Source organism: Calypte anna, chromosome 3 (assembly GCF_003957555.1).
Source record: "Calypte anna isolate BGI_N300 chromosome 3, bCalAnn1_v1.p, whole genome shotgun sequence".
NCBI lineage: Eukaryota > Metazoa > Chordata > Aves > Apodiformes > Trochilidae > Calypte > Calypte anna.
Window position 1 is genome coordinate 97,515,836 of NC_044246.1, and position 10,662 is coordinate 97,526,497.

At 43.9% G+C, this 10,662-nt stretch overlaps 1 protein-coding gene across 1 annotated transcript; it reads left to right on the forward strand.

Moving 5' to 3' along the window:
* The first annotated feature begins 3,521 nt into the window (after positions 1-3,521).
* On the forward strand, positions 3,522-10,462 carry RPS7 (ribosomal protein S7). Its single transcript, XM_030447904.1, has 7 exons — positions 3,522-3,637; positions 4,244-4,325; positions 4,616-4,687; positions 6,162-6,305; positions 7,820-7,884; positions 9,583-9,733; positions 10,343-10,462. The coding sequence occupies exons 2-7, from the start codon at positions 4,251-4,253 to the stop codon at positions 10,418-10,420; spliced, it is 585 nt and encodes a 194-aa protein (XP_030303764.1). The 5' UTR covers positions 3,522-3,637; positions 4,244-4,250; the 3' UTR covers positions 10,421-10,462.
* The last annotated feature ends 200 nt before the right edge of the window (positions 10,463-10,662 follow it).

Sequence of the window (10,662 nt, forward strand, 5' to 3'; positions counted from 1 at the left end):
TTACCAGCGGAAGTGTCAATTTATTTAGTACATCCAACAGCCCACAGCTGAAAAGGTCAATAAACTGGTTCTCATCCTGCTGTTTCAATCAAGGGCTCCTGGTTAATGTCTTCCAGCTGAGCCTCGTACTGTGATGCATTCTGAAGTCAGGAGAACCACCTTGTCCAAACGGGTTGAAATTCAGACTGCTGCCAGGGGCAACCCACTGTCACACATCCCCCTGTCACGAGTGTCACATACCTGGTGGGAGAGCAAAGCCAGGAGGTCTGGGTATGTACCAAATTCGGTGCCTCAGCTGAGGCTCTGATGAGATCAAAGTATAGAAGATGGGAACACGGGTAGAGCTGCCTCCTGGAACAGCCCAGTGTACATGTGCTGATGCACTTTCAGCTGCTCTGTTTCCCTTGTAGCTCTGAGATGAATTTATTGCCCCAAAACCAACCTCAAGATGCCAGAGGCATAGAGCATTGCATTCAGATTTACAAGGATGGCCTAGTAATACGCCAAGAATGTGAAACATTGATGTTAATTTTGCCTTCCACTGCAAAAACAAGCAAAGGGGTTCAATATATTGTGTGCATCAGTTGGATGACACCTCTCTAAAAACCAAAACCAAACATTTGAGTCTTCAGTGAAATACAGAAACAATTTGATCAGAGTTGTATCAGGGTTTCATCACTGCATTTTTCTTGCTTCTTCCAACATATTAATGTTTTCATATTACTCTTACATACAAAATGTTTACAGTTTTCTCAGATCAAAATTGTTTACATTAATAATTTCTGTAAAGGTTTCCACAGAGACTCTAAGCCTTTTCACTACTTTCTGCCTGATACATTTTTATTTTATTGCTCTTGGTTAGCTTTTCTTTTAATTATGGCTTTCTACAGCAGATGGATTTCTTATTCGTTACAGCTTTACACATTACTCATAGTGTTCTTTGGGCAACACATACTAAAGGAGCTACAAGCAGTAAGTGACAGGGAAAGAAAAGATCTTCTGTTACACTCATTAATTCTCTGGCTGAACAGATTCATACATCCAATTTACATGCAGGGACTGAACAGTAACACTCCTTGCTGTCATGACCAACATGCAGAGCTCAGATTCAAACTGAAAAAAAAATAACAAGTCAACAGAATACCATACAGATAAACTGCTTTTTCTCCAAGATGGTAAAACTGAGGCTGCATATGATCAGCCAGCCCTACTTTTACCACTGGATCACTGCCACTGCTTTTTTCCTTGCTGATGTGCTACTGTGGCATGTGACAGCTGGCATTTTTACTACTGTGACATTTACCACTGCTAGGCTAAGCAATACCTGTGCTTACTTCTTGGTATTTAGCCACTGACTGCTGTAGCACTACTGGATTTGTGGGTTTTTTCATTCATCCCGGAGCGCAGAGGATCTCTGCATAGCTGGTGTCAGCAAGGAGAGCTCTCAGTACACCACCATGTCTCACTGCTCTTGCAACAGAGTTCTGGTCTATTCAGTAGGACTAATAGCAGGGGCATGGGGAGCCACAGGCACACTGCATCTTTAGTTCTTCATTAGCATCCTGACCAGTACAATTTTGATCCACCTGCATACCACCTATACTTTCTACCTCTCATAAATGTTTTTGTAGTATAAACCGAATGTGTACCACTGGACTGTTGAGATGATTACTTATCTTCTTTTTTTACTCTTCAATCAGATCCTCATCACTGTTGTTTGCATCCTGTAATCTAATTTAATCTCTATAAAAACCTATGCTGGCCGTCAGTATGAGCTGGGCAGTTTTCTCCATTCAGTGAATTCTTGCAAGGAAAGAAGAATGACTTGAGAGAAATATGTGAACCAAACAATCTGCTTTCCTGCCTATTGTAAATTCAGAAAAAAGCCCACAACTGTTAGAAAACAAGCCAAACTGCTTCTGCAGATGCTAAGGTTGATTAGGTTGGGAGTAGTGGTGTCCTTGTAATTTTTCTGTTTACAACAGGAGCTTATTACTTCTCTACAGGATTTTTTTTTTAAGTAACAGACTTTACATAATTACATCGGAATAGTGAATTTATTATTATAAGCTAAACTTGACTGCTCTTAGGGTTATTCAGGGCATCTGAGCACAGACCCAGCGTGTTGAACTGAATTCATGTGTCTGGCCTCCCCAGATAAGTGTGTGCCAAGAGCTGCACACCTGCCACTGAATGGAACTTTCCCTTGGACAGGGACCCTCTCTAAATTAGTCAGAGAAATGTCAAGGTGAGGATTTTTTCTCAGTGCAAGACTTTAGGTGCACAACCAAGCACTTTCACCTGAATCAATGTGCACGTTGCTTCTTCCAACCTGTTGTACAGTTTGTTTTTTTAAATCAGTGTGCCACTGAAGTGTCAATAGTGCCATCTTTGTGAGATAACACAATACATAATAAAAAGCACCACATAAAATCACACAGAATCACAGAATATTGGGGCTTGGAAGGACGTCTGGAAATCACCTAGTCCAACCCCCCTGCCAGAGCAGGTTCCAGTGCGGAGAAAGTATGTGGAGCCTGGGACCTTCATATCTTGAGTTAGTACCTGAACACAGCTGAAGAGTTGTGCCTTATTTCTAGTGTAACAACAGTTTAGTAACTAGGGTAGATGTGACAATTGTCTCAACAGTAACAACTGAGAAGCTGTCTTTATAGAGCTACACAAATTAAAGCCCAGGCACTGAGCTGAGCCGGCATGCCCATCTTCTCTGGTTGTCAGTGTGCTGTCTTCCAGCACCATGCCTTCCCACAGGTCAGAGCTGACTGCGTACCAGAGACAGCTACAGCAGATCTCTTCTTCTTGAAAAGGGCTGAAGATCACGGGTGAACTCTCAGCCCACTAAATCTCACGTGGAGATGAAACAGAGAGGGGAGAAGACCGCATGCTGTGCTCCTGCTTTTGAAGCTGGTGGCTGCTGCAGTTCTGCACAGCATTTGAGGCGGGCAAAGGAGCCCCACAAGCGGCAGACACATCCTTTGGGTATGGATCCTGCCAGCGCTGCAGCAAACAGAGCCGCACTGCCGAGGCTGAGATCCTGGTGACTGCTGACAGAAGTGTTTCGACCGAAACTTCAGGCTAGGAGGGAACTTCAGGCCGAAAACTTCAGGCTACAAGTGAAGCGGCCGAGAGGAGCTGAGAGCCCGAGGTGAGCGGGGAAGCGGGGGTTGCCTCGTGCTAGCCAGGCTCACGGGGGAGCGAGTGACAGCGAGTGACAGCGAGTGACAACGAGTGACAACGAGTGACAGAGTGCGTGGGGATGTTCTATCTCCCGCCTCCCTCGCTCCTTGGAGAAGCCCCTCGGAAGGGGAGCCGAGCCGAGACACAAGCCCACACCCGCACCGCGCATGTGCCGAATGGAGACACCAGCACCTACTCCGCAGCGCCCGGCCGCCGGTGATGACTTCATCCCCAGGCGCCGCGCCGGGACTCCGAGCGTTCGCTCGGGCTTCGCTCTGCCGGAAGTCGCCGCCGGCTGCCGGCTCAGGCGGGTACCGGCCCTGCCCTTCTTCCGGGTGTGGCTTCAGCCCCTCCTTGGGCGGGGCGAGCGCTCTCCCGGGCCGCGTTCCGCGCCGCTCTCGCGAGAGCTCTTCCTTTTCCTAGGCCGGCGCGGAGAGAGGTGGGTGCGCGGGCCCCGTGCGGGCCTCGGTGCCGCCGCCGCCGCCTTTTTCCCCCCCGCCGCCGCAATATGGGGCCGGGTGCCGAGTGGCCCTCTCCGCCGCAGCCCCGGGGTGGGGATGCTCTCGATTACCGCCCGCCTGGGACCCGATGGTCTCTGGAGCGCCCGGTGCTGGGGGAGGGGAGCGGTGCGGCTCCGGTGGCTTTTTTCCCCTGCCCTGTCCCGGTAGCGCCCCGAGGAGGCCGCTGCGGCTCGGCAGGAGGAAGCCGGGAACGAGCACGGAGCCCTGCGGGACGGGAGGGACTGCCCGGCGGCCCGTGGGGATCTTGGAGTTCTCCGGCAGCCTCCCTGGTGCTCCCGGGGCCCCGCAGCTGCCGCCGCCTTTGCGCACACGCCGGGCCCAGGGGCGGGCAGGGCTCTCCGGGACCGCTTCCCCAGCTTGTACTCGGCATCCTCTGAAGCGAAGTGCTGGGGGTTGTGTGGCCCGTGGGGCTCTCTGGCTTCGCTTTGGAGCGTGTGACTGAGTAGCCGCATTTAGAGTGGTGCCGTGTGTGTAGTAATAAAACGCTTCCCAGGTGACGACTGAGATGTTTTCTTGCGTTGCAGAAAGGCCATGTTCAGCTCTAGCGCAAAGATAGTGAAGCCTAATGGCGAGAAACCAGATGAGTTCGAGTCTGGTATATCTCAGGTACGTGTTTTATCCTTCTGGGAACTGAGTGCAGTTTACGGATACAGCATTTGACGGTTGTCTAAAGCTTAAATTTTGCGGATGGTGCTGTTTAAGCTTCCTGGTTTTAGTTGAAATCTGGGCTAGTCAGCCTGTGAACTTGTGGCATCTGTTAATGTGATACACAGTAAACTCTTTGATATTGGCTATGGTTAAAAGTGCTCTCTGGCACTGTGGACAGACTTTGGTCTCAAGGGTTTGTAAAAATTGAACTTTATGTAATGAATTATTCTACAATTTCACTTTTCCAGGCTCTGCTGGAGTTGGAAATGAACTCTGACTTGAAGGCTCAGCTGCGGGAGTTGAACATCACAGCAGCTAAGGTAGGCTAGACCTCCCCCACCAGGAATTGTTTGGTGACTTGCTGTTTGTGTTCAACTTTTGTCAGTGTTAATGTCCTGCCTGAGTTGTGTCTTCAGCTGTTTCTTAGGGAATTGCTGCTGTTATGGCTGTCATCTGGTGCTTGCTGTTAACTCCTAGGATTTTCTAGTAGTTATTTCTTAGGAACTAGCGTGAAAAGTCATTGTAAAGGCTCAAATAGCAGTTTGGTGTTTTAAAGACACATGTTTAAAAATGGTAGTTTCTGTCTTTGCAGATAGGGCTTGAGGTCTGAAGCTGGTGTTTTATGTGTGGATGTTGTCTGGCAGTGTAGGCATTGCAGAATCTTTGTCTGGAACCTAAGCTCTAATACTCTTTATACAATAAGTTTGTTGTCAATGCTCATTTATGTGCCACCTAATAATAGATAGGAGGTGGATTGAGGTAATTATCTTTGTTCACATAGGTAAGCCTGTTTGTAAATTTCAGTTTTATTACATAAAGGCAACTGAAACCTTAAGGAAGAAAATTAATGTTAGGATTTGTCAGCCTTGGAGACTGAACAGAACTTCTGAAATTGGTTTCTGCAACTAGAAACTTGAGTTATTTGTGTTTTGGTTTTCACCCATACAGACATAGACTGCTTAGGGTCAAGTTTAAGAATTTGGGGATGCAGAAGTCAGCTTGGTATATGAGTACAGAGGACTTCAGAAGAACTGCTTTGCTGCTGAAGTACAGCAGTGTGCTCTTTCCTTCAAATGAGGAGTCTTTGAAGTATCTTTGTGGTTAGCTGCTTGGTTTTATTTGTGAGAAATCCCCTGTGGGCATCTGAGTTAGCTGATGTGGGAATGTAGTTGGTGAAAAGCAATTCAGCTTTGCCATTCTGGAGAACAAGGATGTCTCTGCAGTTAGGTTCATGGGACAAGTGCTTTGTAAGCCTACACAAACTTCTCTGGTTCTGATGAAGTGTTGAAGAAACAAACGGGGAAAATAATCCATGTTGGTATGATGCAAAGCTGCTGGCATTTGTAGAGGAAGGAAATGTATTTGAGTAGTGATGCAGGCATTTAAAGTAGTAGCTCAAAAATAAGTCTGGAGTGTTAGAGTCTGCATTAGAGGCAAAGAATTGTTGAAGCTTTGTATTGCCATGGGATTATCACTACAGATGTGACCATAAGCATTCAGTTCAGTTGGGATTTTAACTCCCATTCTGCAGAAAGAATGAACTTTGCTATTCAGAGGATGTGACTGAAAGGAGTGGTGGGATTTTCTTCCCAATCTCTTAAAGCAAAAGGAGTGTTCTGACTGAGGTTTTCCTGTTTAATCCTCGCTTTTGAAATGCATTAAATCAGGTATTGCTTTTTTTTTTTTTCTTCCAAAGTTGTAGGCAAGACGTATCAAATACCTGTGTTCAGAGATTCAGAATCAAACACTGCATCTTGACCCCTGTGAAATGTTTACTTCCTACCTCTGTTTCAGGAAATTGAAGTGGGTGGTGGCAGAAAAGCCATCATTATCTTTGTGCCAGTTCCTCAGCTGAAATCCTTCCAGAAGATCCAGGTGCGGTTAGTTCGTGAGCTGGAGAAGAAATTCAGTGGAAAGCATGTGGTGTTCATTGCTCAGGTAAAACACTTTAAATGATGAAAATGTTGATTTGAAGGGATCCCTGGAGATCATAGAGTCCAATTTTACTCATGAAGTGGGGCTGTTGCCAGCATTAGATCAGGTCAGCCATGACTTTGTCTAGCTGAGTCTTGAAAATGTCTGAGGATGAAGGTTCCACAGCCTCTCTTGATAACCTGCTCCAGTGCTGCCCTGCACTTCTTATCTTGTCTGTTCAAGGTAATAATGATATAATGTATATTTTAGCATCATCAGGAAATGTAACTAATGTCTTTCTGTGGATATAAGCTAAAATGATTTCATCTAGTAGCCAAGGCTGTGTAAACACGTTGAGGTGTGAAGCTTTTTTAGTGGGGGATGCTGCTTGTTCTGGCCTCTTAATGCTTCAAAAGTTTGAGAAGCAAAGCTTGAAAGTAAAAGGGAGCAAATACTAGTGAGAGCTTTGCTACACCTATGTAATGTAAACATTTAAAAGCCAAGTTAACAGGGAAGGGGGGAGGGAAAAAACGTGACTCAAGTTATGAATTTTTGGAAAGAGCTAGGATGTCCAAAGGTGATAGAGGGCTCCCTGAGCAGTACCTAGGACTGGACAAATTCTGGACATCTGTCTGCAGAGTGGAAAGGTAGTTAGATTGAAGTTCTTTGCAAAATTAAGAATCAGAGCAGCTTACCCTGCATCTTCATGTGGCCTGGATTTCTTTAAATGAAGTGCTTCTGGTTCTCTTACAGTTCTTGAGTATTTTTTGCCAGTTTAGTAATCCATTTGAGAAGGTAACGTTTGCAGTTCAGCTGTAGGTGAAATGCTGTTGCTTTTGAATGGGATGTGTCCTACTTTGGATTACAGTAACAGTATTATGAATGCAGTCATGGAGAAGCTGTGATGTGTTTGTAGAAAATTCTGAAAGTGACTGCACCTAAACCCCTCTGTTTTAAAACATGCACCCTTGCAGACAGGGAAGTAGAAAATCCATTTTGCTGATCCAGGCTGATACAAATACCTTTAGGTGCTGCTTTTAGAACAGGTTATGTCTAAGGCAAGGTTTGAAATGGCTTGTGTAGTACATCTTGTTATTCATACTAGGTTGTCAATCTTAGATTTCACCTAGCTGTTTCTGGGACTGGGACTACTCTGCTTCACACCACAGGCTCAATCCAACAGAAACTGTAAAATTTGAGAGTTCTTTTCCCAAGGAAATGTGTTCAGACTGCTAATAATTATAAAGTAAACTACCCTGGGTTGTGTTAATGGGGGAAGGGGAATGAAATACAAATCTTTTCTTTCAGTGTACTGAATACAGGATCAGTAGGTGAGAAATAAAGCAATACCAGTACTTCAGCTTCTGCAAGCAATATCAGGTTCTAGAGCTGATGTACCTTTAAGTATACTTTACTCTCTCTTTTTGGTGTTTCATCAGTGTTTAGTGGGGAATAAAAAAGGGCATTTGTTGGGTTTTTTTAGTTGATTGTAAATACCAGGTACTGATAAAATGCCTTTTTTTTTTTTCCTGTCACAGAGAAGGATTCTGCCCAAGCCAACAAGAAAAAGCCGCACAAAAAACAAACAAAAGCGTCCCAGGAGGTAAATAAATCATGGTTCAATATGACAACATTAATTTGTACCTTGGTAGCATAGTTCAGTAATGTTTAGTTGAATTTTTGAGAAGTCATGAAAAAGACTGGGGTCTTGTGTGCATTCTCTTGATACTTGAAATAGTATCTGCCATTTGATTACGGAAGAGTGCATTAAGAAGTTTGTCTTTGGGCACAGTGTTGCCTTTGCTTAGAGCTCCATCTGTATTTTCAGTTATAGCTGTAGACAATTTTTAGCCAGTTACACTGCCTTAAGAAATCCCAGCCTGCTGTCTCTGTTACCACAGTGTTCTGACGAGAATTAATTTTTTTTAAGCTGCAGGAAGAGGAAGAGCAACATCAACATTACATGTTAGGCTGTACTGAAGCAGGTCTGGAGCACTGAAGGGATGCATGAAGGAGATAGTGGATGAGGAGGGGTTTAGGTATGAGTAGTTCTCTGGGTGAATTTAACAGCAATAGCCTAGATTTTTTTGTTCCCAGTTCTCATCCAGTGTCTCTGTTGGTAGATAAGCAGCAGTGCTATGTCTATGTGGATGTCAGTGCCTCTTCTGTACTGCTGTCTTAATACATTATGTAGTCCATGTCCTACAAGTTTGACTTCTTTGACATGTTCCTGTAACTTCTCCCAGTTCTAGTATTATATACCTGTGTTATATCTATTACTGCATTTTGAAATCTTCAGACATGGATTTTAAAAGTGTGGTTTCAGCTAGATGAGTAGTATGAAGTCCTGCCTTTAGAGGACTGTTATATTATTGCACAGTGGCTAGAGAAGTTAGCATCTCTGTATGTGATTAGCATGCTGCCATTTCCAGCAGGAGTGAAGGAGAGTGTGCAGGAGTGTCCCTTTCTCAGCCTTAGATTAGATCTGGCTGGTAGTGTTGTAAAACTGATGTGTATATTGTGAAGCACAGAAATGGGACTGATGTTTGCCTCCCTTAGCTGTCTGAATGTTTCCAAGTGTGATATGCTGTTGTAGGCACAGGCCTTAGTTGCCTTGAAACTGCAGACAGGGAGGCTGGAAATCTTACTGGTCATATGGACTATATAATACTTATTATATTAGACTATAGAATGATTACTGTATAAGAACCTGGATTAATTTTGTTCTTTCTGTCTCATTTAAACCAAGCTCAGGACACAAATGCAAACCTCAGTCAGTCTTCTAAGCATGGACTAAATTTACCAGCTAGACATTTCCTGTAATACATCAATGTTTTAAGTGGCTTGGGTTTAGGCAGATAAAGAAACCAGTGTTTTCAAAACTGGGCCTCATGTGAGAATACTCTATGTAGTTGAAGATACTTAAACACTTGGACTTCCATTGCATGTCTCTGGCAGAACTGCAGGTGGGACAGTTCTGATTTTAGTAAATCTTCTGAAATGTGTTGAAGTAAAATAAAGTTTTAGAGCTGTTACTTCAAAGCAAAGTGTGATCTAAAAGGTCAGAAGCCTGGCTACTGAATTTTGCCCCTCATGCAGTTACCACGTTTCTGCACTTAATGTAGGATTTAGCTTATTCTTGTGTGATCTGTGTGTGGTATTATGACACTGGCATTAAAGAAGGAACAAAACAAAGCACCACTGAATTTTCAGCTAAAGTGGGCTGGGGAAAGTTGAGCCTTGTCAAACTGGAAAATTTGAGAAGAGGATGTGTTTTAATGATACAAATGTGGCGTTTCAGCCGTACACTTACTGCAGTGCACGATGCCATTCTTGAAGACCTGGTTTTCCCAAGTGAAATCGTGGGCAAGAGAATCCGTGTAAAACTGGATGGCAGCAGGCTCATAAAAGTCCATTTGGACAAAGCACAACAGAACAATGTTGAACACAAGGTAAATGAAAAACCTTCACTTTCTCATGCAGGGTGGGGTGGCATTCTGACATAGCTGAGAGGCTGCTTATGTGCTAGAGCAAAATACTATCTTTTGGCTTGTGGCAGTGAAGGAGCTTCTGTTTGTATTTGGAGTAAGATGCTGAAGATGAGGCTAGATAGTTAAGAACAAATCTCTAGTTCAACTTGCCTGAAGTCCTGGGTCATAAATTAGATATATTGGTTCCCTGATGGGACCATAGTGTTTTGCTGGTTGGTTGGTTGGTTTGTTTGGATGTTTTGAGGTGCATACTTACTTTTAACCTTAAGCAGAACAGGAGTGATTGGTACTGCCTGAGGTCCCCAGTCACTTAAAGTTTTTTCTGTGGGAACATGTTTAGACTGTTCAGTTTTCTGGGTATCCTATGGCTGTTAATCAAAATGGTTCCAGATATCATCCAGGAAACATTTACATGGTGTAAATGCTCAGAGACTTAAATCTAGGAGAAAATAATCAGCCTCAGGGCTCTCTTCAGAGTGGAACTGCAGTGGGACATAATACATAGAGCATGTTAACATAGATTTTGCTTCCTTACACAGCATTTATAAACAAGATTGTTTGTCTTCACAGGTGGAAACATTTTCTGGTGTCTACAAGAAGCTCACAGGCAAAGATGTGGTGTTTGAATTTCCAGAATTCCAGCTGTAAAGTGCAAAAAATGGCTGAATAAACAACTGTTCATATAACAGAGTAATATCATTTAAATTTTGAATTCCGTACATAGATGGGGATTAATGGGTTCATAGATCTTCTCTACTGTCTGGATGAGTTATATTTGTGTATCAAAATATTAAGTCACCAGTATTTTAACAATAGCACTCTTAGATTGTTCTTGGCACTGTTGTAACACAGCTCTGGACAAATGAGTCCAGAGTCTCCAAAAAGTATTG

Coding starts and splice junctions, on each gene's coding strand:
- RPS7 (XM_030447904.1), top strand. CDS start 4,251: ATGTTCAGCTCTAGCGCAAAGATAGTGAAGCCTAATGGCGAGAAACCA. Junction 4,326..4,615: donor TCGAGTCTGGTATATCTCAG/GTACGTGTTTTA, acceptor TCACTTTTCCAG/GCTCTGCTGGAGTTGGAAAT. Junction 9,734..10,342: donor AGAACAATGTTGAACACAAG/GTAAATGAAAAA, acceptor TTGTCTTCACAG/GTGGAAACATTTTCTGGTGT.